Source organism: Brassica napus, chromosome A9, assembly GCF_020379485.1.
Source record: "Brassica napus cultivar Da-Ae chromosome A9, Da-Ae, whole genome shotgun sequence".
Lineage (NCBI taxonomy): Eukaryota > Viridiplantae > Streptophyta > Magnoliopsida > Brassicales > Brassicaceae > Brassica > Brassica napus.
The window spans coordinates 6773418-6786390 of record NC_063442.1 but is presented as its reverse complement, the minus strand read 5'-3'; the positions used below and the strand labels follow the sequence as shown (position 1 = coordinate 6786390).

At 34.7% G+C, this 12973-nt stretch overlaps 3 protein-coding genes across 3 annotated transcripts; 2 read left to right on the top strand and 1 right to left on the bottom strand.

The window, feature by feature from the left end:
• Positions 1–3310: 3310 nt before the first annotated feature.
• Positions 3311–5132, top strand: LOC106357802 (probable polyol transporter 3). The gene is made up of 2 exons (XM_013797502.3): positions 3311–3507; positions 3646–5132. Exons 1-2 carry the CDS (start codon positions 3387–3389, stop codon positions 5025–5027), a joined length of 1503 nt encoding a protein of 500 aa, XP_013652956.2. The 5' UTR covers positions 3311–3386; the 3' UTR covers positions 5028–5132.
• Positions 5133–9330: 4198 nt separating this feature from the next.
• Positions 9331–11373, bottom strand: LOC125577790 (cytochrome P450 71B2-like). The gene is made up of 2 exons (XM_048739647.1): positions 10186–11373; positions 9331–10091 (listed from the first exon to the last, which is right to left on the bottom strand). Exons 1-2 carry the CDS (start codon positions 11080–11082, stop codon positions 9480–9482), a joined length of 1509 nt encoding a protein of 502 aa, XP_048595604.1. The 5' UTR covers positions 11083–11373; the 3' UTR covers positions 9331–9479.
• Positions 11374–12346: 973 nt separating this feature from the next.
• LOC125578023 (uncharacterized protein At4g04775-like) lies at positions 12347–12890 on the top strand. The gene is made up of 2 exons (XM_048740290.1): positions 12347–12520; positions 12600–12890. Exons 1-2 carry the CDS (start codon positions 12347–12349, stop codon positions 12888–12890), a joined length of 465 nt encoding a protein of 154 aa, XP_048596247.1.
• The last annotated feature ends 83 nt before the right edge of the window (positions 12891–12973 follow it).

Here is a 12973-nt window from a genome sequence, read left to right as displayed (position 1 = left end):
TGCTAGCCAAAAGAAGATAGAGGTCTAGGTTTTAAGTATATTAAGGATTTTGATACGGTAATGCTAAAATAGCAATTATGGCGTCTAATTGAAAAGCTAAGCTTCTTATTTGCAAATTTTTTTTAAAGGTCGGTATTTCAGAAATACAAACCTTCTAAAACCAATAAGATCATACTCGAAATCATACAGAAGACATAGTATTGTAAATGCTAGATATCTAGTTAGCAAATGACTAATAAAAAGGATAAAAAATAAGCATCTATTTCGGTATGAAATAAACTTTGAATCCTCATCTAATCTCCCGAGATCAGCAAATAAAAATTCACATATTTTTGATCATGCACTTAGGGTAGGCAAGATCATTAACCCTAGTACGTGGAATATGCATGTAATAAAAACACCGGTGACAGAAGACGTATCTCTTATCAAAAATATACGATTAAGTATATTAAAGTCTATACTTTTTTTTTTGGAGTCTTTTTGTATAGAGGGAAAGAGCGATTCAGTTAAGAGTTTCGTGAGAAATAATTTAAAACAAACTTTGTCGAGATATGGTGGTTAACTTTTTGAATGGACGGAGATTGTTGTAGACTTCTTAAAAATGGCTCCCACTGATAAACTTAAGAATGACGTTAATTTTTTTTTTATATATAGCTGTTTTAAGAAATAGAAGAAAATTTGAATAGAGTAGAGGAAAATAAGATCTGCCCATATGATCTAACCTACCCAAGTTATCAACTGAGCCGGAAAGTCCCCAAAACTTATCTTTCTGGCTGTGTTGGGCATATGCGTCCCAAATAATCTTAACAAGTTCACTTTAAATTTCTCTTTCTCATCTTCCAGAAGATTTCTCTTTTTAGTATTGATGAAAATAATTTATCTGTCTGGTTGGACTTGAACTTTAGATACATGTAACTAAACTTTAGATACATGTAACTGATTAAGTCTAACAGATTGACCACCTTAAAAACAACATATTTTTGGATTGAAAAGAAAACTAATTAAAAAAAAACTAGTTGTACATGAAGACTATTAAATTGTGAACGTGTGGTTGTATTAATAACCGTGTGGATTATCTTGTCAAAAGGGCAAAAAAACGCATATATTTTTAATTTAGATCCGTCTATTCTCAGTTGGCTTTCCATAATAAGAGTTTCTTTCCGAATGCGTGGTTGAATTTATCATTTCTTACCTAACTAAAATAAAAACGAAAACGTGGTCAGTTTATCATTTCTTACCCAACAAATTCGTTTAACTTCATCCATGATTTCTTCCGAGTTAGTGACTCTCGTTCACGTTTTGATTTGTAATAGTGACTAAATATAAAAAAAAATAAAAAGGTGAAAGTATTCAATATTCATTTGTTTGGGTATAGTTTTTCATTACAGTAACGTCGTTCAGGAAATCAATTAAAAACTATGTTTGTCACGGATCTTTCGTTTTCAGCTCACCATATTTCAGAAATCAAATATTACAATATATATATAAAAAATATATATATATATATATATATATATACTCTATTTTCTGTTGTAAGAGAAAGGAATAGAAACACACAAAAGAAAACACATTCACTGTTTTATCAACGTTGGCACCACGAGCATCCCCTCCACCTCTTATAAGCGTTGGGTCCATTTGGACACGTTCCACTTGGAGCAGTACTTCACATAACTAGTCCTTTTACCATGTCTAATAGTTTTTTTTAAAGGCTTACCATGTCTAATAGTTTTAAGAGACAAAAAAGTTAATTTTAATTAGTTTATTATTGAGGCAAATTAAATAGTTCAAATACAATATAGATTAAAGAGAACATAAATATTAATATAAATTTAAATATAGCATCATTGATTGTTCCTGTTAATTTAGGTCAAGATAGAAACCTTAAACTGGAATTATAGCTCTTACAGATATAACCGTGCTACAGTACGTATGTACAACAAAACATGCACGCCACCAAGTTATATAAATGTGGAAACGAATCTTTAAAGGATATTTACCACTTTTACACATATCAGGAAAATGCCGAAAGTGAAGAAGATAGGGACTTTTAACTTGTCATTTTTAAATGGTTTGAATAACATAATAATTTTTTTGACTAAGGGCTTTCAAATATAACATCATAATGACGTTTGTATATCATAGAAATTTAAAATTTATTTTTATAAATTCAAATTTTACACATAAAATTAAATAAAAATTTAAAATAAGATTTATAATATTTTAAAACTAGAATTAGACAACAAGAATATTACAAGAGAAACTTAATAGAAAAACTTTTTAAGAAGATACATGAAGACATGATTATTTCACAAATTTAAATATTACAACAATACTAATAGTCTAGTAATTTGCTCCGGAACCTCTAAATTGTCCAAACAAATTTTGTGTACCGAAAATAGAGCATTACAGAGGTAATTTTATAGAATAATGTGATATTTTGTTTGTATTTTAATATTTAATTATGTATTTCTCTTTATAATTTTATATTCTAATGTAATAATTAATTAATTAATTAATATTACTGCAATATTTTTATATATGTGCTTGTTATTTATAATTTATTTATGAATTTATATTAATTATGAAAAATATAAAAATTATAGTATACATTTCAAATAATTTTAAAGTTAATTTTAAAGTTTTGCTTTTGAAAAAGAACACTACGAAAATTTAAATATAGAGTTTGAAAACTCTAAAATAGAAATTTTTTTAGAGATGTTCTAAGAGCTATATATATTGCTTTTAACATAAACTAACCACACAATCGTAGTTGAGTGGTACGGCAGGTTTCAAAAGGTGTTAAGAACTCCCGGTTTAAAATATACCAAACTCAAATTTATTCTTTTGTATGGCTTGATGACATGAATATTTAATTTTTTAGGAGATTAGTCGGTTGGGCTTCGGTCCGCTGGACAACCGCAAACTATCTCAAAAAAATATTTTCATAAACTTTTTTTTGTAACTTTTCATAAAGCTTTTTGCACATGTTAAATGCAATTTTAAAGCACTTATATGACAACATGTGCACAATATTTTCTGATTGTTTTTGTTTGAGTTCTTTTCAATTTGTTCTTTCCTACTTCTTCATTAAGGTCAAAATCTTAAGTTAGCTAGGAAATATTATATTTCGTTTTTACCGAAAAAAATATTATATTTCGTAAATATCTAATTCTCGTACCAAACAGAATACTTGGGACCCGCGAACACTGTTGAAGTTTATGATCGTCATTTTCCACTAAGTGGCGACCAAAAGTCATGACTCATGTGTGTGACAGTGTGAGTGCGTCTATATATACAAAGAAAGACACATATCAATACTCCAAGCTACTAGAACATTTAACCTAAGAAAAAACTAACAAAAAAAGAGAGGAGAAAAAAGACTCCCCATGGTTCACGCTGGTGGTCATAATTCACCGGCCGGGTCGAATCCAAACCCAACCCATATGAACAAATTCGCTTTCGGGTGTGCTGTCGTTGCTTCCATCATTTCAATCATCTTCGGATATGGTAAATCTCTATATCATACCAAAACGCAGATTTTTCCACGTTATATGATGCTTGCTTAGCATGCTTTTGTCTGAATCTTACCGTCCAACCAAAACCCTTATGTTAATGAATCTTCTTGTTCTTTTTGTTTGTGCTTAGATACGGGAGTTATGAGCGGAGCACGGATATTTATACAAGATGATCTGAAAATAAACGATGATCAGGTAGAAGTTTTGATGGGCATCCTGAATCTTTGTGCTCTCGTTGGATCTTTAACGGCGGGAAAAACATCTGACGTCATCGGTCGGCGTTACACCATTGCTCTCTCCTCCGTGATATTCTTAGTTGGATCGGTTGTTATGGGTTACGGTCCAAACTACGCCGTTTTAATGGTAGGAAGATGTATAGCTGGAGTGGGTGTAGGGTTTGCTCTAATGATAGCTCCGGTCTACTCCGCCGAGATAGCCTCTGCTTCACACAGAGGCTTTCTCACTTCGCTCCCCGAGCTTTGTATTAGTCTAGGGATCTTACTAGGCTATGTTTCGAACTACTTCTTCGGGAAATTGACGTTGAAACTCGGCTGGAGATTGATGCTTGGACTCGCAGCGATTCCTTCAATGATATTAGCGTTTGGGATTTTGAAAATGCCTGAATCTCCGAGGTGGCTTGTGATGCAAGGTAGGTTAGAAGAGGCCAAGAAAATCATGGTTTTGATATCCAACACCGAAGAAGAAGCTGAAGAACGCTTCAGGGACATTTTAGCCGCTGCAGAGATAGAGGAAGATGGAGCGGTTAAAGCGGTTGGCCGCGGTGTATGGAGAGAGCTGGTGATAAACCCTACACCCGCGGTGCGTTTGATCTTGATCGCGGCCGTGGGGATCCATTTTTTCGAGCACGCGACTGGGATCGAAGCCGTCGTTTTGTACAGCCCAAAGATCTTCGAGAAAGCTGGAGTGACTTCAAAAGACAAGCTCTTACTAGCCACGGTCGGTGTAGGTTTAACCAAGGCTGTTTTTATAGTAATAGCTACTTTCTTGCTGGACAAGGTAGGTCGGAGAAAGCTTTTGTTGACGAGTACAGGCGGTATGGTCTTTGCGTCGACCAGTTTAGCGATTGGTCTCACGATAGTTCACCGTTTCGGGCGGTTAGTGTGGGCCTTGAGGTTGAGCATCGTCTCTGCGTACACGTTTGTAGCGTTTTTCTCGATCGGGCTTGGGCCTATAACGTGGGTGTACAGCTCTGAGATATTCCCGCTGAGACTTAGGGCTCAGGGAGCGAGCATAGGCGTTGCGGTTAATAGGATCATGAACGCAGCGGTCTCTATGAGTTTTCTGTCAATAATGAAGACGATCACGATGGGAGGTGTGTTCTTTATGTTCGCTGGAATCGCGGTTGTAGCGTGGTGGTTCTTCTTCTTTATGTTGCCGGAGACCAAAGGATTGCCATTGGAAGAGATTGAGAAACTTTTTGGTGGTGGAGATGCTCGTGGTGCTCGCGACGGAGTGGAGATTCAAGCAAAGAGAGTCAATAATAAGATTTGATTATCATTGTAGTAGTAGTAGAGTGATTTGGGCCATTTGGCTTATATTTTCTTTGTCAACGTAATTTGGCATATCTATACTATATATACGGTGTGATTGTGTATGCAGATAAATCGCTCAAGACTATCTATAATCTATATTCACTACAAGAAAACAGTCTATTAAGGACGGAAATTAACGACATCAACATAACATCGTAAATTAGTGACATCTTAATGACACACGGACGACAAAGATATACATACGTCGTTAATACGTCGGTAATTAACGACACACACAAACGTCGGTTTTTAATGACATTTTAACTACACTATAATGTCAGCAAAGAAACTTATGTCGCTAAACCATCACTAAAGCATGGCTACAGTATACGTCATTACATTGTTGTTATTTAACGACATATTAACGACATCAAAACAATGTCGTAAACTATCCGTCGTTAATTCCAGTCAAAACACACACAACACAAGTGCATAACCCTGTGTAAATTACCAACGACATGTATATGACGCAAATTAGCATCCGGTTAACGCCTATTCATGGTGTTCCGTCGTTAGTTCGTTAGTAATTAGCGATATAGTAACGATAATTTCAATCCCTAAACCACAAATTTTTGTCTTGAACCTCCAAATCTAAAATTCATGGTATACTATGTTTATTGTACAAAATTATTTGTTATAATATTATATAGCCTACTATTATATATCCAATATTATCACTTTTTTCCTTCATTGAAAAAATCAAATATCACTAGCTATTCCAAGATTTCTATAAGACATACGATATATGATTACGTTTATTTATACGATTATTAGCAACAACTTGGTGTAAAAGATATTGCATACTATGTACCTTTACAATGAAATATTAGTGTGTGCAAGATGTAAACTTTTCTTTTTGTGAATCTTAAAAAATGAGTTACAGTTATTTGGGGGTTTTAAAACGACATATTAACGACAATTTGACCAACAATAAAATTACAATTATTTGTGAATCTTTAAAAGTTTCTTATTTCTTATTGGCCAATATCTTTTTGCAAGGATTGCTATCTACACCCTTGATTATTTTTTAATCTAATGGTTCAGATTTTTCTTCCCCCTTCTCCTCTCTCCTTCAGATTTGTTTTCAGTCCTTCGCATTGAGCTTCTTCTATCTCCTATTCTCTCCTCCTTCCACACTTCGATAATATTTTACTTCTTAGTCATTCGTCTCATCTTCATATTCTTACTCCTATCTCCACTGCTCATGGCTCTCCTATCTCCACCGCTCACCTCATCCTCTTATCTCTACTGCTCACCTCATCCTTTTAGATTCACCGCTCACGGCTCTTCTGCCTCCACCGCTCATCACTCAAGACTTCCTCCTATCTCCACCGCTCACAGCTTCTATCGCTGCTCACTCTCTGGTTCCATCTCTTGCTATCAATCGAGATTCAATCCCCTTAGGCTCCGGAATCCCGCCAAGAAAGACGGTCTTGAAGCGACCGGAGCAAAATGACGATACTTCAGTTGACGGCGCAAGACAACGAAGGGCATGAAGATTTTTTTATTATTTAGGTTTAGGTTTGTATTGTTGTTATCCATTTTATGCTTAAACCGGTTTAGTTTGTTAACCAAATTTAATTGTAACCCAGATTTTATTTATAAACTAATTTTAATTATTTACTTTGCAAACCAATTCCATTTTCTGTATACTGGTTTAATCTGAAAGTTTTTAGTTACATGATTTAATTAATTTTAAACAAATTATTAAAATACCACATTTAGGCATTGCATCGTTAATTATTGACATTTAGAAAGTGAAGCTAATTAGCAACATATGGGTACGTTGTTACTTAGCATCAGAAACAAATGTCGTAAATAAGTGGTATATTAGTGACGACAGGATGTCGCTATATAAGGACAAAAGAAACACGCATAGAAATCTGTCACTAATTAACGACATTTTAACGCCATATAAAATTTACGACACGCGATTAGGGACATTTCTTAGGATGTTGTAAATGCGACCCAAATCATGGTTAACGACATAAAAGGGACATTTTTGACCGTCAATAACGATGTGTTTTCTTGTAGTGATTGGATCATGATATATCGCATAATTTTTTTATTCTTTGGGTTTATATCTTCTATACCAAGTTTATGATATTCTCTTAATGAATCACGTGGTGGTTTAGTGTTATTTGACTGCCACATGTTTCATTCTCTCATGGTGCACAACATTCTTTTTCAAACCTATTGCACTATGAGAATCACAATACACCATCTTCTGATTTTCCAAAAGCAATATCATGTAACCTTTTAACTCCATCTGGATATCCTGTGAATATGCATGACTCGCTTAGCCCTTGGTCAGGAGATTTTCTTCTACTGAATGTACATAAGTCATCAGACAACAAAATTTCTTAAGATTGTTGAGATCTGTTGGGTTGGGTGCAAGGCGGTTACTTGTTTTTTTAGATATACTTGATACTTGATTTGCCTTGAACGAGTAATGAATTTTTCGACTTGTACTTGACTTGTCGGAAACGAGTACTTGTTATTTCAAGTACTTGTTCAAAAATATATTACTTGCAAGTTACTTGCTTTGTTCAATTACTTGCTACTTACAAGTATTTATTAATTATTTGGATATATTTCCAAATTTCTAAAAATTACTTGATAGATAATATTTTACGAGAGAAGGTTATGAAAGTTTATTTTATTTACTCGACTTGGTAAAAACACGAGAGTTATTTTAAATAAAATATTTGCACTTAATATAAAAAGAAGAAGATAGAATTCTATAAGAAAGTATTGTTTACTTATTACAACAAAGAAATATTTGTTTAGAGCTTTGGTTTTTATGTTTTAATTATCATTTTTTAAGTCGTAAAACAAGTAACGAGTAATATCAAGGCGACTCGTAATTTTTTTTGTGATACTTGTTACTTGCTTTGTACTTGCAAGTAGCAACGACTTGATACTTGACTTGGCAACAACGAATACTTGAAAAAATGAGGCGAGTACGGATCAAGTAGCGGGTATAAGGCAAGTAACGAGTATTCGTGCCCATGCTGCTGCAACTGCTGTGCTTCTAATAAACAGGTCACCTTCATCAGCAATAGAGTTCAAAATACCTACAAAAATTATGGACATCTCAAGTATAATTAAGACAAATAGATATTGACCAATATGGCCCCTTCTCAAAGAGACTGCCCTTAGGACTCTATTAAGTGAAGTCATTTAACAGCAGACAGACACAACTTATGACAATCCTCACACGAGGGAGACTTACCCGCATTCGACTTTTCATGCGAGACAGAGATAGGCAAGATAAAGGTCAATCGTGGGTTAACTATTTATTTGATTTGAAAGACCAGGCTGTTCCGCTCGTTCTCAGGAGCTTGAATAGACCATTTCGTTCAACTCGTCTGAAGGAGACTAGGCTTCCTTAAAATTAAAACTCGTTTCGCTCCTTTCTCACTCGTTTTACCGCTTGCTCTTCTTATTCATGATTATACAGTTCACATGTATTCCTATTATTATTATATTTTAATCATTTATAAACACTAGGTAATAATTAGTGCTAAGCCACAGAGTTTTGTATGTTTTCAACTTTTATATTGTGTTGTTATCATGTTTTGGTTAAAGAGATATTCTAAATGAAATGTGCACATAATTGATTTGATATAAAATTTTGAATGTAATTATTTTAAAATTGATTGAATAATGAGTAAATATTTTCTTTTATAACACTTAGTGCGTGTTTTATTATTTTGCATACGGAACTCTCATATTTCTCCAATTTATTTATGAACCGTGAAACTCTTTAAAATAAAAGAATATCACAGTTAACTTTGTTTATATTTCTGTTTGAAGTTTTGCAATATGAATTAATTGCTAAATTTATATCATATATATGTCACATTTTAGTTTTATTATAAATAATTGATGTACCTCACCCTATGTTCTTGAACTGGTTACATATTCATTTGCTCACTACCATTAAGATTCCATCAGATCAGTGAAGAAATATTTTTTTTCCTTCTCTCTACACCTTCAAATGGAAGGCGGATGTCAATTCTAGTTTTGGTATGGATTTATAATAATTTTCTTATAACTAATGCTTGGTTTATATGGATTCAAAATAAAATTGAAAATAACTATTATGAAAAAACAACAAAATTAGGGACGGGCACATCCACATCCCCTTCTTGCCCTATACCTGCCACCTTTTTTTCTAATCTCAAGGAAAAGTCATTTAAAATGATGTTAATTGACTTGTTTTCCAAAACTATGTAAAATGAAACATCAGCTATGACGCAACTTTCTAAATAAAACACTGAACTTTATTATTTCTTGATATAGTATCGTTCAAACATCAATTATTACATAACGCAACAATATCTATAAGAACCTTACGTTCCTTGCTCGTGATCTTTCCATGCTATCAAGCCTTTTAGACTCCACATCAGTAACGTCGGAGGGGTACAAGTTGAAGAGGTAGTTTCTTGACAATGGTGAGATTGCCAAATTCTTCCATGTCAATTTCTCCAATTTCCATCCCATCTGGCAATCCCCAATCGAAGAAGTAAAGCAAATTCATCAACCCTAGCTCCACAGTAGCAACTCCCATTGGCATCGCGGGACACATCCTTCGACCAGAACCAAAAGGTAATAGGTCAAAATGTTGTCCTCTAAAATCTACAGAACTATTAATAAACCGTTCAGGGATGAAATCTTCAGGGTCGGTCCAACGCTTGGGGTCACGTCCGATTGTCCATACATTAATTTGGATTTGCGTTCTCGGGGGAATATCGTAGCCTTTGATCTTGATGTGAGACATTGTTTCCCTTGGGACGATAAATGGAACTGGTGGATGCAATCTGAATGTTTCCTTGATTATGAGCTTTAAGTAATCAACTTTGTTTAGATCATCTTCAGTTATTCTTTCCCGTTTGGCCCCAAGGATGGTTCGAATATCTTCCTGAGCTTTCTTCATCACTCTAGGGTTTCTAACAAGTTCTGTCATCGCCCAAATCATTATTATAGAGCTTGTATCTATCCCGCCAAGAAACACATTCTGAAGATCACATAACAAACATTAAAATCTAATTCTATATAGTTGTGGTTTAATAAGATGTGAAAAAAAAAACAAGATTTGATGAGCTTATTACCATGAGGATTGCCTTGAGATTATCCATATTGAGTTTGAAAGAATCTGCATTTTCGGGTTTATCCATCATATCCAACATCAAGGAAACGATATCCGGATTTTTCCTTCCTTCTGGCTTCAAGTGATCATCAACCACATGCTGATAAAAAGCATCAAGCTCTTTAAAGACTTTGTTGATCTTCTTGTGTCGTTGAAACAGAAAGTCTACGAATCTTCCGACTCCACCCTGGAAGAAGTCAGAGAAAGTGAAAGTCCCTAGAGCTTCCACTGCGTCCGTAACAAGCGTTTTGATCCTTTCTTGATCAATAATGAAGCCGCTCTCGTGGAAGTTCTGTCCTAAAGCTACTCTACCGATGATGCTTGCCGTGAGGGAGAAGAATGTTTTACTTAAATCCACGGAAGATTGTTTCAAGCAAGATTCCGTCAGATTCTTCACCAAGAAGTCGACCTCTTCTTCTCTAATGTACCTAAAAGATTGAACCTTCTTAAGGCTAAAAAGCTCAATAACCGCGATTTTTCGCATTTCCCGCCAATAAGCACCGTATGGAGAAAAGGAGATGTCTTTAAAGCCGTAAGAGAGTTTTCTTGTTCCGAAGGTGTTTGGTCGGCTGCAACATTCCAAGTCATGAGTTCTGAGAACCGCTTCAGCTGCTTCACTCGATGAGATCACAACCACCGGAACAAAGCCAAGTCGAAGAAGCATCACCGGTCCATATTTGATTGATAGCTTATGGAAACATCTGTGAGGCAACCCTGCAAGATGATGCAAGTTTCCAATGAGAGGAAGACTTGAGGGGCTAGGAGGAAGATTGAGTTTTGAGTTTTGTAACTTCTTAAGAAAGATTGATGATACAAGAGTAAGAAGCAAAACCAAAAAGAAAGAGAGCAAGATCGCCATTTTCAAATTTTATCTTTTTAAGCTATGTTTCTTGAGAGGTGAGTGTACAATTCCAAAGAGTCTTGTATATATAGTGAAGGGCTCGATAGATGACTTTCCGGATACGTTACCTCTCCTAAATTAAGTTGTTGAAAATTGTGTTACAAAGTTGTTACCTTTGAGGATAATATCTTCTCCGGAATTATAAATGTGGCAAAATTAAGTCTAATAGTCTTGTGGTCCAACACTCCAATAGTTACGTATTCTGATAGACTTCTGTTAGATCGATTGATTGTATAATTTGTATGTCATGGCACTGGTATATTGAACTATTAGTTACCTACGATGCATGGCTTCTTTTGTTCGATTATTGTGGTCCAACACTCCAATAGTTACGTATTCTGATAGACTTCTGTTAGATCGATTGATTGTATAATTTGTATGTCATGGCACTGGTATATTGAACTATTAGTGCATGGCTTCTTTTGTTCGATTATTAAAAATCCAATCATTTTGTCATAAAACCGGTCTGGTTTGATCTGTCGTTTATTCGGATTGCACATGAATCACGTAAAGAATTAAGATGTATGTGAAGTTTTCAACCTAACATTTTTATAACTTTTAACCTGGGGTTAGTTCAGTTCTGTAACATAATTCATACATAACAACTTAACTACCCAAATTTTGCAAAGCAATCACAGATTCCTATCTATATTATTAAAACAAGAACATTACTAATTTTACCCTATTTTGGTATATTACTTTTTGTGTCATTGTGGTTTTAAATGAAACTATACTTTTTATTAAAGGTCAAATATCCAATAACTGAAGATGATCTACACGGTACATGCACATGAAGGAGTTTTGTACATTCGTGTTGTTACAAGGACTTTTTTTGCTTTATGTTCTCATTAAAACTCTAACGGCGCCCCATAATTATTTATTGGGTTGACGATCTATTTCCCCCTCGGAACTTTCATATAACACCAGTTATCCACAAAGTTCAGACCTCGTTCCATATCTCCATGAGATGAAACTCAATAATCTATTTCCCCATCGATAGAAAGTTCGAAATCTATTTACCCCTAAATCTGGTTAATTGGGTTTACAACCAAAACCAAAAACCAAACCACATATATTCAGACCGTAAACCGAATTTAAATTTTGACCAGAGTAAACCGGACCCATCAAAGTCGGGTAAAAGCTTTCTCTTTTCCCAAAATTCCCAAATCTGAACTTTGTAAAGCTAGGAACCCTAAAATCGATTTGAAATCCATCTTTCACCATGAGCAATCTAACTGGAGATTCGACTGCTGCATCATCTCGCCGAGGAAGAGGTAGAGTCTCGGGAGTTCCGAGCCAATGTTGGTGTGGGGTTGCAGTTGTGGAAAAGATTTCAAAATCTGACTTCAATCCGTATCGCAGATACTATCGTTGTTCTTATGCTGCATCACATAAGGTAATGTGATTATATTTTGCAATGGTTATGTAATTTGTGAATGTCATTGGTGTTTAATCTGAGAAAACTTGTTTTATAGCTTGAAAATGACAATCATGTTTTCAAATGGGTGGATGAGGCTTTTCTAAATGAGATAGACAAATTGGGTGCTCAATTAAAAAAAATCGAACAAACCATGGAAAAGATAGATCAAGGTAGAGAGGAGTTTGAGAAGATGATGTTTGAGAGTGTGCAAATGAAGCTAGAGAAAGAGATTTTTGAGAGGGTTGAAGATGCTTTGTTGGAATCCAAGGCAAACATGAAGAAAATGATAATTGGTGGAGTCATTGGATGTATGTTGATGATCGGTTTAGTGAAACTAGTAGGCTAGGAATCTTGTCTTGTTGTGTTCGGATTGTGCCACTTGTTATGTGTTTGTTTTGTTATGTCAAGTGTCACTAGACATGAGCTGTG

Bases quoted from the DNA above. Each gene is read 5' to 3' on its own strand.
- LOC106357802 (XM_013797502.3), top strand. From the start codon at position 3,387: ATGGTTCACGCTGGTGGTCATAATTCACCGGCCGGGTCGAATCCAAAC. The intron at 3,508-3,645 runs GTAAATCTCTAT...GTTTGTGCTTAG, and splicing joins TTCAATCATCTTCGGATATG to ATACGGGAGTTATGAGCGGA.
- LOC125577790 (XM_048739647.1), bottom strand. From the start codon at position 11,082: ATGGCGATCTTGCTCTCTTTCTTTTTGGTTTTGCTTCTTACTCTTGTA. The intron at 10,092-10,185 runs GTAATAAGCTCA...TGTGATCTTCAG, and splicing joins ATCTCAAGGCAATCCTCATG to AATGTGTTTCTTGGCGGGAT.
- LOC125578023 (XM_048740290.1), top strand. From the start codon at position 12,347: ATGAGCAATCTAACTGGAGATTCGACTGCTGCATCATCTCGCCGAGGA. The intron at 12,521-12,599 runs GTAATGTGATTA...CTTGTTTTATAG, and splicing joins CTTATGCTGCATCACATAAG to CTTGAAAATGACAATCATGT.